Consider the following 15,211-nt stretch of genomic DNA (forward strand, 5'->3'; position numbering starts at 1 on the left):
ATCATAATACAGGCATGGGATCCATTATCTAGAAACCTGTTATCCAGAGAACTCTGAGTTACAGAAAGGCTATCTCCCATAGAATTCATTATAAGCAAATAATTAAAATTTTAAATGATTGTCTTTTTCTCTGTAATAATAAAATGTTTCATCGTACTTGATCCAAACCAATATATAATTAATCCTTATTGGAAGCAAAACCAGCCTATTGGATTTATTTAATGTTTTAATTAATTACTAGTAGATTATAGTATAAATAGATTATAGTATATAGGATATGCCACTGATTTTTTTTCATCATGTGAGAAAGAACTAATGATGATGCTTTGTCTGTGAGGTTCGCATCTTTTATTATTTTGACAATCATAGTAACTGATATCTGATGATCATTGAACACCAATAAGTTTGGATCAACATTAACATTGACTCTAATAATCACCCTTAGAGGCCAGAATATTTTTGTGTATATAATAAAGTACTACAGGTATAGGATGTGTTATCCGGAAACCCATTATCCAGAAAGCTCTGACTTATGGAAAGGTCATATCCGGTAGGCTCCATTTTATCCAAATAATCCAAATTTTAAAAAATGATTTCCTTTTTCTCTGTAATAATAAAACAGTACCTTGTACATGATTAATTGTAATTAACCCCTGTTAGAAGTAACACCAGGCTGCTGGGTTTATTTAATGTTAACGTTTACAAGACTTAGGGGGTTATTTACTAAAAATTTAATTTTGATTTTTTTTCCACGAATCTCTAAAACTGCGGTTTTCTTATTATTTTCAAAAAGCTGTAAAAATTTGAGATTTATTAAGGCCATATTTATCAAGGGTTAAAATTCGAATTTGAAAACCTTTGAAATTCGAATTCAAAAAGACCAACCAAATTAAGTTGAAGTTTCTTTTTGGCTGAATAGGTCAGTTTTCGATCGCAAAATCCATATTCGGCCAAAGTAATAGCTAATTTGAATGAATTCAAATCAAAGTTTTTCCCAAAAAAGTCCACCAATTGACTCCAAATAGGTTCTAGGAGGTCCCCCATAGGCTAAAACAGCAATTCGGCAGGTTTTAGATGGAAAATGGTAGAAGTCTAATTTTTAAAGAGACAGTACATGATAAATTTCTATATTTTAATTTTCAAATTTTTTTCAAATTCGAACTGAAATTGGACTATTCCCTAGTCAAAGTATACAAAAAATACCTCGAAATTCGAATTTTTTGAATTCGAAAATTCCCCTCAAACTTTGATAAATCTGCCCCTAAGTGTAAAAACAACAAAAACCTCTAATACGAAACTTTGCCAGGTAAATGTTGTCAAGGTCCTATAGATGTCAATGGGAGCTGCACTAATCCTTTTGGACTCCTTTAAATTAATTCAGATTTTGAGAAGTTTTCAGATCTTTTTCCCTGCTAGGAATTTTTTGAGGTTTTCGAGGTATTCAGATTTTTTTTAGCACAGAGTTCAGCATGTTTCCATTCATACTTTTTTTATTCAGATTTTTTAATAAATATCATGACATTCCTAGTTTTAGGGTTTGTGTGTTTAGTCCTTGTTTCATAAACCACTAAAACCACGAAAATGAGACTGTTGATAAATAGGCCCCTTAATGTATGAAGATACAAATTACATAAAGATCTGTTATCCGGAAAGACCCAGGTCCCAAGCATTCTAGATAACAGATCCCATACCTGTACTACTATATGGCATCTGAGTATGTGTGAATATTCTACATAATGTTGCGCTTGCCATCTGTAAGCAGGTGCTCCATTCACACTGAATTGATATGTAAGTGCACCTACTGACTTAGCAATTAATTGATGTTGGAGTCATACTGATATTATTGGTTTTTGAAAGGTTAAAGATGACAATTAGATCAATCTAATGACGTTTATTTGTGTCACTGGGTAAGGTGGGCAACAAGCTGTAATGGTTTCATTTTAAATCTATTCAGTATATTCAGAAAAAAATTAACATGTAAGTTAGGGGTCTGTGTTATGCCTAAGCTGAGTCTATATATACAGTAGTATTATACTAATAAAACAAAACTCAAGCTGCTTGTTTTATGTTGTTTATCACTTTTAATGGGACCCAATTTGGACTTGTTCTGCCTTAGAAATAAAAGTTTGACTAGTATTTCTATGTTTATTTGATGTATTGCGAATGATTTTATCAGTAATTCATGTTCAATAAACATGCTGTTTTTGTAGTGTAAATGAAGTTTCATGCACACAACTCAGGTACCTTGAAAATTTACACAGAATTACCACTGAGGTCAGACAGTTCCCAGGGATACTATAAGTCTGTACTATGTAGAATAAAAATCTAGATCCCAAAGAAAATCTTAGGATGCAATTTCCTGCTTTTCCTCTGATATAATTGCCATCTAGCAATGTGCTACTCACATATATAGTTTTTTACTACTGCTTCTCACATTAAGATACCGTGATGCACCTCATTTGAGGTCTGCTTATAGCAATCTCCTTTGATTGCACCAGCTTATAAAAAAAATTTTTTTTTTCACTAATAGGGATTGTTCGCACAACCATGTGAAACATATTTACATGTATATGTAGATGCTATTATAATTGTGATGCTTATTATATACTATTAATCTAAGAGACTGATTATATAAGTATCTTTATTGATTGGTGCTCAGACACACTGATCTATGTATATTACTCCATTCGAATTACTTATTTAAGGGCATGGTGGCTATAGAAATGGGGCTGAAGTGAATGTTTTTTAAAGGGGACCCGTCACCCAAAAAAAAATATTCCAAATCTTATTTTATCATGTTAGTCAAGCAAAATTAACTTTAATACACTGCGAACATCCGGCGGACGTGAACGGTCGAAGTTCGCGTGAACTAGTTTGCGGGCGAACAGTTCGCTACTTGTATTGTAAAATGAGTTTACAACAGTTATGAACGCTTTAATAAAAAAAAGAAATTGGATTTCATGTTTAATTTGAAAAGGACTTTTATTATACAGCTTTTTATGTCTGGGTGACAGGTCCACTTATTAATCGTCAAATGTATGTGGTCGGACTTTTTGGGGCAAAAGCCTATTAAAGCCTGAAAATTCACCATCTCAGACCTGCCGAGGTTGTTTATAAGTCAATGGCAGAGGACTCTACAGTATTTTAATTGGAAGTTGTTGTGGTCTGTGCTGGGTTTAGCCAGAAAATCCGATCATTTATAGCAAAAGCCCAAATCCCCCCCCCCCAAAAAAATGTACGATACAATTTTTCTTACAATTTTTTTTCGTTTTCCCCCGCACTGATTCATTTGAGCTTTTTAAATAATAAATAAGGTTAAATTGGGTATGGGAGTTTGGTTGTGTTTTTTTTTATTAAAATAATGAGATATAATTGGATTTTAGTAAATAACCCTCTAAACCCCATATGTGATAAAAGGCACTAAGTTTGCCCAGGAACAGTAACACATAGCAACCAATCCCCTTGTAGCATTTACTGGTCACCTGCCAAAAAGCAAACATCTCATTGGTTGCTATGGGTTACTGTTCTTGGGCAAACTTAGAACCTTTTATAATGTAGGGATTTTGTGCAAACTCTTTGCTCTTATCCCTGTAAGGGCAGAAGCACAGAGCCTGTGTCTGTGTGCTGTAAGCTGTTACCTAGCAACCAGCTGTTCAGTGCAGTAGGAAGTGACACAACAGCTAGTGAGTGGCTGGCAGGAAAAGGAAGTCACAGAGACTGGCAAAAGAAGAGAGCCTGGCGTAAAAAGCCACATGGTGGACAGAGAAAGAGGCCAGAGAGCTGCTGGCTGCACTAAAAGTATTCATTTGGATCGGGCTGGCACAGGGAAGCCACATACTGTGCCTGGAAAGACAGAGAGTGTGAAAGGAATACAGACTGGAGGAACAACCAGCAGTAGATTCCTATCTGAGAATCCAAAGGGGCTGGTAGTTGCACTGTATGCCTGACTGTGCTGGACTCACCTGAAGAAAGCTCTAGAGGATTTGTGTTAGTATCCTGTTTAAAGGGACAGTACCCTAAAGAGCACTGAAGATAAACAGACTGTTTATATTAAAAGGACATTAACGGACTTTGCCCTGTTAGTTAGCTAGACAGATTGCGATAGCAAGCTAGTTAGTGAGGCCCTATTGCCACCAGTTAGGAGTGCTGTATGTACTAGTTGCCCATTTATTTTAGATAAACCATTATTCAGTTTAACCAATACTGTGTGTGTATTATTACTGTATTTCTAGTGGGGGCACCCGTAGGTGCATTCCTGGATCCCACTAGGTGGAGGCACTGCGCTAGTAAGTACCAGGTACCCAGTCTCTCCCCATACCACTGCAGAGTGGCTCAGGTATGTCCCGTGCCATCAAGTAACTGCCATAAGTGGAGTGTAACACCGACAAAGGGGATTCGAAAGGGTTACAATTACATAAGGGGGTAAGTGTTTTAAAACTATGTTTGGTCTATTTTTGAGGCTATCATGATGTTAAATAAAGTATGCCTTTTTTACAAAGAGTGGTTCCTAATCTAGGAGGACAGGAGGTGTTGTTATTTCCAGACCCGTGTCTCACAAGACAGCCCATAGGTGTGGGAGCACACCCCTTTATAGACAATATCACCTCTAACCTCAGCTGCTGAGAGGGAAAGTTAACCCTTTTACCTTTTGTGTTGTGTTTCCTTTTGTGTTTCCTTGTGCAAGAAAAACCCATTTTGGTCACTTATTCAGGCCTTTATCGAGATGCCACCTTATGTACAAACCTCATCTTAAATACCCCAGTGTGAGTTTTGGCGCCACAATGTGTTATGGTGATGTCAGAAGCCCATGTACATTACTAAAACTGATCAGGTGTCACTATCGGCACCCCATCCAGTGCTAGGAGTGCTAGTGCTAGGCTCCCTGGTCTCGGCTCCGCTTCTGCCTGTAGCACTCCGGGGGGAGTCATCAGCTAATCAAATACTGCCAGGTCTTAATAAGAGAGGAGCCTAGCAAGAGTTCTGAATGAGCAAAGGGACGCAATTGTTTACCAAGGATTTTGGATGGAAGGCCACACACCTCAGGAGGAACCAACAGAATAGCCTAGTCAGACAGGCCAGGTCAGTACAGGCTGAGTTCAGGCAAGGTCAGACAGACAGGGATCAGGATTGCAGAGTTCAGAATAGTCAAGCAGGCAGGCAAGGGTCAATACCAGTATAACAAGCAGGATTCACAAACAATAAGCACCCGGGAACATAAATACGTTAGACCTACAACGAGCAATAAGTTTCATACAAAAGTCCCTTTATATACTTTTGAATTAAGCGCCAATGTGCAATGACATTACAGCGCTCGCGCGTAAAACCCGGAAGTGAGCACCACACACGCCATAGGAAAGACCAGCACCAAAGGATGAACAATCACGCAGCAGGGCGTCCCCTCCGGAGGCGTGGCGGGCGTCCCCGCCCACCACTAGACCACCAGGGTAAGCTACCATTACATCAGGAAGAAATTAAATAGACAACAAAAGGGAATGTGAAAATCATAAAGAATCACACATAAAAAATGTACCAATGAATGAGGAGAGCACCAAATGCAGACTAGCTGCTTATTATTTATTGCTGAATAAACAACACAACACAAGGATTGATGCATCGTGTCTGGAAGGTTGCAAGGCTGAGAGTCTGAACAAAACTTAATCAAACAAAAATAATGTTGTGTGCATATAGGAACCATGGCTGACACTTGGGTTGTAAAGATCCTTATATAATCATATGCCATATCCTGCTCTGCTGAACACACTTACAGGGGAATGTAATAAAAGTCACAAAGAGCAAAACAATTCGCACCAATAAGACTAAAAATCCACATCTCGCAATGTAATATTGTTCCTTAAACTGTTATTGCATTGCGAATTTTAATTGCGCATTGCGAATTTTAATTGCGCACTCATAAGAAGTGCTTGAAGGTGTCGTAATATTTTGGAGCAAACATAACAACTTTTTCAGTAAGAAGTTTTATTACATTGACTGCGCATTGGCGCAAACTATAAAATTCGCAAACGGTCTTTCACTGTCGGAAGTGGTCGCTAAACAGTTTCCAGGCTCGCAAAAGCTATATTAAATTCGCACAAAGCAAAATTTGTTCGCGCAAAGGCATAACTTTTCGCATTGCGAATATTTTTTCCATTAGCGATTTTTATTACATTCCCCCGTTAGAGGCACAATTATCAACATATTTTTTTAACTCACATGAATTTGATTTTACTCGAAATTCAAATATTCCATTATTTATTTTAAAAAGCGAATATCTTAAACTCGGATGAATTTTACCTAGTCTAAAACTAGAATCGAATTTGAATCTAATTTGATCAAAATTGATTCAAGTTTTTTCTCCGAAAAACTCGAATGTCAGGAAGCCTGCAAACATCTCCAAATTTCCAAATTGCTCACTGGACATCTCCCATTGATTTATACAGAAATTCGGCAGGTTTTAGGTGGACAATAGTCAAATTCAGGCCAGTATGATAAATCTCGAAAATCAAATTCAAAACTCTAATCAAGTTTGGATAATTCCCTAGTAGAATTTGACAGTTTTGACAATAAAAAAATATGAAAATTTCGGCCCTTAATAAATCTGCCCCTTTATGCAAATATCTCTGTTCATTTGGTTACATTGTTTGATGCAAACTATTACCAAGTTCATCTATGTTTATTTATGTTGGGTTCTTTATGACTTTCACAATTCCTTTTTTTGTCTATTTATTTACTTTCCATTCCTATTGCCATTTTAGTCGCACATCTATTTCCAGCTCACTATTATCCTTACTAAAGACTGTTACACAAAACTGCACTGGATACTTAAGGTGAGGCCTTACTAGGCCTCAGATGTATACCCTTTATTAAACAAAAGGGTCAAGATGGTAAGTTATTATCTTAAGCATATACTGACCCTGTCAGGAGTTGGAAATTGTTTACTAATAAAGGGAAAATACTCTATTAACTGACATTAACTGACACATTCATTTGGGGCTTGTAAGAAGAGGTGCATAAACTCTGTGTGTAAAGTGATGGATTCCTGGTTGGAACCTCAGCTGCTCAGCTAGCTGGCCTAATCCCAATTTATACCAAATAAAATGAGCTCAACAAAAGATGCCCTAGCATTATCTGGCCTACCTATGAGATGCTAGATAACTAGACTGTCATCTAGCAATTATCAGAGGTACTAGTCCCTGGTGTCATAGGTTCTCCTTATCATGGTTTCCTCTTAATATCACAAACAAATTGATACATATAACATTTAAAAACAATATATATATATATATATTGTTAGCAGAGAGCTGATCTGAGCTGCATGTTTGCTTTATAGAACTCAGAATAACATGTGTGCAACAGGAACTTTTCATAGAGAGCATACACAGGAAGAGGAAGAAGAAAAACACACAGGGTTACAGGTCAAACATGACATCACATTGCTAAGCAACAATAGACCCTCCCTGCATTAAGTGACATCCACTGGAACAATCTCTGTCTGTTGTTTCCCAACATATACAGTATATATATATTAATTCAGATAATGTCCAGCAGCAGTTGGAGATCTTTGTTTTTATAACTTCAATTTTTATTGGATATTTTTAAGGTTACATCAAATGCATATTAATATTGCTTTTTAGTGGGCACAAGCAAAGTGTGTCCCTTTCACAAATTACAGGGACGTAATAAGTAGATGCATCATTATTATAGTATGTTATCCATAGTCTGGTTGAGTACTGTAAAAATCTTAACATTACAAAAATAAACAAACACCATATAAAACCAACAGTTCTACCTTTGACTATTTTTCAAAATGTACTTGTTAGCTCGCCATTTTTGGCATTATAAAAGCATTAGTCTAGTCATACAGTTATGTTTGACAGATATGAGCAATGATACTCTCAAAGGACATGTTTGTAACAAGTTTCCTATGGACCTCCACAATTGATGGTATAGTGGCTGATTTCCATTTAGCTGTTCTGGAGTTTTGTTAAATATTTTGTCGCTAAAAAGACTTTTTGCTTGGAAATTAATTACATACAGTACACTGTGAATTTTTGCAAAAGCTATTTGTTCTCAAACTTTGCAATGAAGTTATTGAGATCTTTAATCAGTCAAAAAGGATGTAAAAATGGTCGCTAATGTTTGCAAGCAAGTATTCCCTCCTATTATTTGTAGGTCATATGGAGAAATTTCAGAGAAATTGCTCTATTATTCTGCCCTAGTCATTGGAGAAACAGGATTAGGGTAAGCCACCTGCAGTAGGAAAATTAGGAGTTATATTTGTAATTATTGACCTGGGTTTTTTGTGTGTAAATTTTTCTTCTCTATCATAAAATCCAAGATCTAAAATGGAGTCAAACATACACCTAGTAGGTAAATTAATTTACACCTTTTCAGTCTTCACACTTTATATTCCACAGGTTCTACAGTGTTCTCTGAACGGTCGTAGCTCGGTTTCATTATTTTTAGATATTTGAGACGTGTTCAGGATATCATTTCTATATTTTTATCAACTATATCCTACAGCTCTTCTTCAGGAACCAAGGATAGACAGCAGCAGTACATGCCACAGGATATAATAGATTGGTTGAAGGTAAAACAACCTTAGGAGAGAAAACCTTGTTTAAACCACTAGCTAATATCTTATATGGTCCGGGATCAAGAAAAAACAACAACCAGCGGTGGGATCAATTATGCATGGGTCTAGAAATATTAATTGATGCACTTTACTTACAATGAAATCTGTGCCATTGCAGTCTGCCCTCAGGGAAGCCAACGATTTATTAGAGAAATTGAAATGATTGCTTTCTGAAATGATATGTCCTGGGGCTTACTGATTATTGTTTTAGCTTTTATACATATATAACCACCCCTCAAGGACTCTAAACTCTATACAACTAACTATATATAGGGTGAAACAGCTCAGTTTGTTGGTTTAGGTGGGAAAAGAGAATTATAGATGCAAAATAACTACATTATCTGAGTTTGGTGCAGTTTGAATAATTCAGTGACAGTATATATAGATGAAGTATATACAAAATGAAACTGTTCAGAGAAACTAAAGCCGCTACAGGTAATTTTTCAACAGCCTTTGAGACAAGCGGCCTGGAAAATCAGTTTCCAGAAAGTCTAAATATATTGCTTATAATACTGATATCATTTCTTATTTCACTCATAGTTCTAGGCAACAGTATTGTTATGTTGGCTTTCTTTGTGGACAAAGGACTAAGAAATCAATCTAACTTCTTTCTTCTCAATTTGGCTATTTGCGATTTTTTTGTAGGTAAGTGAATACTATCAATAACGCTAGAACTTAATCTGAATTATAATTTCATAAATATTTTCCATGGACAATTCTTTATGAATAATCCTTCTGACACAAGTATGTGGAGGGGGTTGCATTTCAGGGGTACACGTAGCTGCAGAAAGGTTTAGAGGGGATCATTTCAGCACTTTATGGAACTCAGTGGCAACATTTCGATATAACAAATACTGCTCTCCTACTCAGTGAGCTACATTGTAAGTGCACTTGTTTATACCTGTACACTGACACTAGCAACCTGTTAACAAATCTTTCCCTCTTGTAAAGTGACAGAGATTTATCTGCTCAGTGGGGAAAATACAATATAGCCACAGTTCAATATTTCAAAATTAGCTACACGAGCTTAGCAGTAATACAGTAGTCATACACTTTATATAACTGTGCCTAAAATTGCAAAAGCCCCTAAAAATATTAATGCAAACTACATATCTTCTTTTCCTTCTGTATTTATATACATTTCCATCCATACACTCACAGGAAGGCAGTTGCACACAAAAATACACACAGAAAATATGCACAGTTTGGTTTTTGAATTTTGTGTCTGTAAAATCTACATGTTGTTTACTAGGTGCAATTACAATTCCTGTGTATATGCCATATATTTTCACTGGGAAATGGATGCTTGGAGGATTTCTCTGCAAAATGTGGCTCATTGTTAATTACACAACAACAACTGCGTCTGCCTATAGCGTTGCACTTATCAGCTATGACAGATTTCTTTCGGTGACCAAGGCGGTAAGTACTTTTTAGTCTCATTGCCAGAAAATGGAAGCTTAACACTGGTTATGCGCATACTGATTTCATTGCCCTACTTACCTCCATTGAACAGCTAAGAGATGGCAGCTACCCTAGAAGACAAAAGGGACTTGCACGATAAAATTTGGCTACCATGGCAGCAATATATCGCTAAATCACACGAGGAAGAATCATCCTAGGTCCTCCCTGCTTATATGGCCCTCTTTTTCTTTCCCCCCCTTTTTTTCTTCTTCTTTTTTTATGCGGCTACCCAGTCACTTTAGACAACTTATGGAGACGACACACATATTGAGGAGACACAATTATGAGAGATTTACTGTTTATTGTTCACAATGCGTAGCAATATTGCAGTGCTGGACATTGTATGTGATATTCCACAGATATCATGACTATGTTATATATGATGCTTTTGTGGATATGACAATAAAGCATTTTTGTTAAAAAAAAAAATGTTTTCCTAGGAAATATCTGAAATTTTGTAGTCCCTGCATAAAATAAATGTTACAATTAGGCGTAATTGCGGTAGGCACAGCGCTATTGTGTCAAGCTGCTTTGCAACAGCAATGATGCATGACTTCTGGGAAGAACACACTGAATTATGGGAAGAAAAACATCCCAATTGTACATTAAATTGCACTTTGCCCACTGCACTTGTGGACAAACATGTGACCTCATATCTTTACTAGCTATTGCATCTTATGTCATTTTAATAATATTTTATTTTTCATAGTTAAAACATAAAGATACAGATTTTTTTTCTCTTACAGGTTTTACATCGTTCTGTACAAAAAAGACACAGTCAAACTGTTTTTAAAATGGCTTTAGTTTGGATAATTTCCTTCGTCATCTATGGGCCAGCGATTATTTTCTGGGAGATTATCGCTGGTACAAATAATGTTCCTCCATACACTTGTTCGGCTGGGTTCCTTGGCACATGGTATTTTCTTATTGGTGCTTCCTCTATGGATTTTGTTTTTCCAATGATCAGTATTTCACTCCTAAATTTGCGAATCTACTGGAACATTCAGAAACGCAACAGAAAGAAATTGAAAAGCTCCTCATGTGAAATATCAGAGGCAACAGATGGAAGTCCTTATATTATAGCCACTAACACTGTTCTATCTTCTCCCCAATCAAGTAAGACAAAGGAAAGGGGAATGGAAGAGGAATGTAAATCTCCAGTAAATAAGAGGGGTGATGTCTCTATCACACAAAGTTCTAACATACCCACCAAAGGCAATGTCAGTGTGATGAAACTAAACCGTGACAAGAAAGTTGCTAAATCTCTTGCCATTTTGGTTTCAGTTTTTGCTGTTTGCTGGGCTCCATATTCATTCCTTGTGAGTATTCGTGCTGCCTGCCATGGGTATTGCATTGGTTCCCTCTGGTACGAAATATGTATTTGGTTGTTATTAAGTAATTCTGCTATTAATCCAATTCTATATCCCATGTGCCACAAGAGTTTTAGAAAGGCTTTCAAACTGCTATTTCAAAAGTGTCTTAAAAGTTTCCTAAGTTAAATCTTAATACAGGTATGGGATCCATTATCTGGAAACCCGTTATCCTGAAAGCTCCGAATTACGGAAAGGCCATCTCCCATAGACTTCATTATAAGCAAAAATGATTTTCTTTCTCTCTGTGATAATAAAACTGTACCTTGTTCTTGATCCAAACTACGTAATATATTTAATCCTTATTGGAAGCAAAACCAGCCTGTTGGGTTTATTTAATGTATAAATGATTTACTAGTAGATTTAAAATATGGAGATCCAAATTATGGAAGATTCCTTATCTGGAAAACCCCAGGTCCCGAGCATTCTGGATAACAGGTCCAATACCTGTATCAGTCAGACATTAAAATATATAGTATATGACACTGTGTTTTTTTTTTTACCATTGTGTGATTAAAGAGCTAATGATAATACTTTCTCTGTGAGGTTTGTTGATGGGAATTAAAAACATCTTTAATTATTTTGACAATCATAGTAACTGATATCTGATGATCACAGAGCACCAGTAAGTTTGGATCAACATTGACATTGACTCTAATAATCACTCTGGAGGCCAGAATATTTTTGTGTATATAATAAAGTACTACAGGTATAGGATCTGGTATTCATTATCAAGAAAGTTCAGAATTAAATAAAAGTTATTAAGGTCCTATAGAAGTCAATGGGAGCTGCACTGGTCTTTATGGACCACTTTAAATCAATTTGGATTTTTAGAGGTTTTAAGATTTTTTCCGCTAGGAATTGTCTAAAAAAAAATGATTAGAGGTTTTCGAGGTATTTGGATTTTTTAGCACAGAGTTCAGTATAATTTTCCATTCATATTTTTATATTCATATTTTTTAATAAATCTCATGACATTTGTAGTTTAAGGGTCTGGCCACACAAGCAGATTCGGGGAGATTAGTCGCACCAGCGACAAATCTCCTCTTTTTCAGGGTGACAATCTCCCCGAACTGCCTTCCCCCTGCCCTCCGCTGGCTATGAGGAACGAGGAAACTTCGGACGACTTTGGAAAATGAAGCGCCGCGCATGCATTGCGGCAGTAGATTTTCATTTTAGCCGGCGGAGGGCAGGGGGAAGGCAGTTCGGGGAGATCGTCACCCTGAAGAAGAGGAGATTTGTCGCTGGGGCAACTAATCTCCCCAAATCTGCTCAGTCATGGTTTCAAAAACCACTAAAACCCTGAAAATGAGTCTGTTGATAAAAAGGCCCCTAAATGTATGAAGATCCAAATTACAGAGATCTACTATCTGGAAAGACCCAGGTCCCAGGCATTCTGGAAAACATATCCATACCTGTACTACTATATGATATCTGAGTATGTGTGATATTCTACATAATGTTGCGCTTGCCATCTGTAAGCAGGTGCTCCATTCACACTGAATTGATATGTAAGTTCACCTACTTATTTAGCAATTAATTGATGTTGGAGTCATACTGATATTGTTGGTTTTTGAAAGGTTAAAGATGACCATTAGATCAATCTAATGAAGTTTATTTGTGTCACTGGGTAAGGTGGGTAAAGGGCTGTAGTGGTTGAATTTTGAGTCTACACAGTATATTCAGAAAATAAGTTAACAAGTAACTTAGGGGTCTGTGTTGTGCCTAAGCTGAGTCTATATATACAGTAGTATTATACTAATAAAACAGAACACAAGCTGCCTGTAGCACTTACCTAAAAACTTTTGTCACTTTTCATGGTACCCACTTTAGACTTGTTCTTCCTTAGAAATAAAAGTTTGATTAGTATTTCTATGTTTATTTGATGTATTGCAAATGATGTTACCAGTAAGTCATGTTCAATAAACATGCTGTTTTTGCAGTGTAAATGTAGTTTCCTAATACAACACAGGTACCTTGAAAACTTACACAGACTGACAGTTAGACTAACCACTGAGGTCAGACAGTTCCCAGGGATACTATAAGTCAGCTGTACTATGTAGAATAAAAATCTAGATCCCAAAGATAATCTTAGGATGCAATTTCCTGCTTTTCCTCTGATATAATTGCCATCTAGCAATGTACTACTCACATATAAAGTTTGTACTACTGTTTCTTGTATTAGGATTACATGATGCACCTCATTTGAGGTCTGCTTATACAAAAAATATTTTGTCACTAATAGGGGTTGTTTGCAGAGCCATGTGAAACGTATTTGTATATGTATATGTAGATGCTATTATAATTGTGATGCTTATTATATACGATTTATCTAAGAGACTGATTATATAGGTATAGGTGCTCAAAAATACTGTTCTATGTATATTACTTAGTTCTAATTACTTATTCAAGGGCATGGTGGCTGGTGCTCATGGGAATGTTTTTTAAGTTTTTTTTTTTAAAAAACTCAAATTTTTCGCGATTCATTAAAGCCTGATGCTGCAAATAGCCAGAATCCGAAAAACCACCATCACAGACCTGGCGAAGTTGTGTATAAGTCAGTGGAAGAGGTCCCTACCATAACTGGAAGTTATCGTGGTCTGCTCTGGGTTTAATCTGAAAAAATCTTACAATTTGGGGAAAAAGCCCAAAAAAACCCTTACAATATGATTTTTTGAACACTTTTTTTGTCTTTTTCCCCAAACTGATTAATTCAAGCGTTTTAAATAATAAATACGGTTAAATTGTGTATGGGAGTTTGGTCGAGATAAATTCGGATTTGTTCCTACTATAGGAGGATAGAAGGTGTGTATTTTCACACCCGTGTCTCTCCACCAGACACACAGACAGCCCATAGATGTGGGATCACACCCCTTTTACAGACAAAATCTCCTCTAACCTCAGCTGCTAACCCTTTTACCTTTTGTGTTGTGTTTCCTTTTGCGTTTACTTGTGCAAAATTAACATTTCAGTCACTAATTCAGGCCTTTATCGTGATGCCACCTTGTGTGCAAACTTCATCTTAAATACCCCAGTGCGAGTTTTGGCACCACAATACATCATAATGATTTAAAAAGCCCATGTATATTACCAAAATTGTTCAGAGAGAAATTAAATAGACAAAACAAAGGGAATGTGAAATTCATAAAGAATCAAACATAACAAATGTACAATGAATGAGGAGAGCACCAAACTCAGATTAGCTTCAAATTATTTTTTGCCTAATAAACAACACGACACAAGAATTGATGCATCGAGTATGGAAGGTTGCTAGGCTGAGCATTTGAACCCTGCTTAATCAACAATAAATTAATTTTAGCAGAGGGTTGGAAGATACAACATTTTAAGCTTATCCACCTAGCCCTTTATTAAATTGTCCTAAATGTGATGAGACTGATGTATCACTTTTCCATTATTTATTGTCCTGTCCAAAGATTGATCTATTTTGGAGGGAAGTCACTAGTTTTTTGAATTATAAATTGAAGATAAAAATTAAATTGTCTCCGTGCTTCGTTTTATTGCATCTAGATAATATAATGTTTTCTTCATTTTCTAAGACAAATTTTATCTCCCATGAAAGTTACATAGTTAAATTGGGTTGAAAAAAGACAAAGTCCATCAAGTTCAAATTATTGACTATTTTTCTTCTAGCTGCTTCTAGGAAAGCTTTATTAACTCCTGGTTACAAAAAGAACCCCCCTCATTATCGGATACCATTTCCTATATGAACCAGCTTAGCTGGCAAGAA

The 15,211-nt window shown here is 36.3% G+C and overlaps 1 protein-coding gene across 1 annotated transcript; it reads left to right on the forward strand.

Annotated features, from left to right (window-relative positions):
* The first annotated feature begins 9,033 nt into the window (after positions 1-9,033).
* Positions 9,034-11,592, forward strand: LOC121394483 (histamine H3 receptor-like). The gene is made up of 3 exons (XM_041565642.1): positions 9,034-9,277; positions 9,885-10,051; positions 10,840-11,592. The coding sequence occupies exons 1-3, from the start codon at positions 9,034-9,036 to the stop codon at positions 11,590-11,592; spliced, it is 1,164 nt and encodes a 387-aa protein (XP_041421576.1).
* The last annotated feature ends 3,619 nt before the right edge of the window (positions 11,593-15,211 follow it).

Source organism: Xenopus laevis, chromosome 6L, assembly GCF_017654675.1.
Source record: "Xenopus laevis strain J_2021 chromosome 6L, Xenopus_laevis_v10.1, whole genome shotgun sequence".
In the NCBI taxonomy this organism is placed as follows: domain Eukaryota; kingdom Metazoa; phylum Chordata; class Amphibia; order Anura; family Pipidae; genus Xenopus; species Xenopus laevis.

What these genes read in the sequence shown, in the direction of transcription:
- LOC121394483 (XM_041565642.1), top strand. Translation starts at nt 9,034, where the DNA reads ATGAAACTGTTCAGAGAAACTAAAGCCGCTACAGGTAATTTTTCAACA. An exon ending in TATTTGCGATTTTTTTGTAG is followed by an intron (nt 9,278 to 9,884) that starts GTAAGTGAATAC and finishes GTTGTTTACTAG; the next exon opens with GTGCAATTACAATTCCTGTG. An exon ending in TTCTTTCGGTGACCAAGGCG is followed by an intron (nt 10,052 to 10,839) that starts GTAAGTACTTTT and finishes TTTCTCTTACAG; the next exon opens with GTTTTACATCGTTCTGTACA.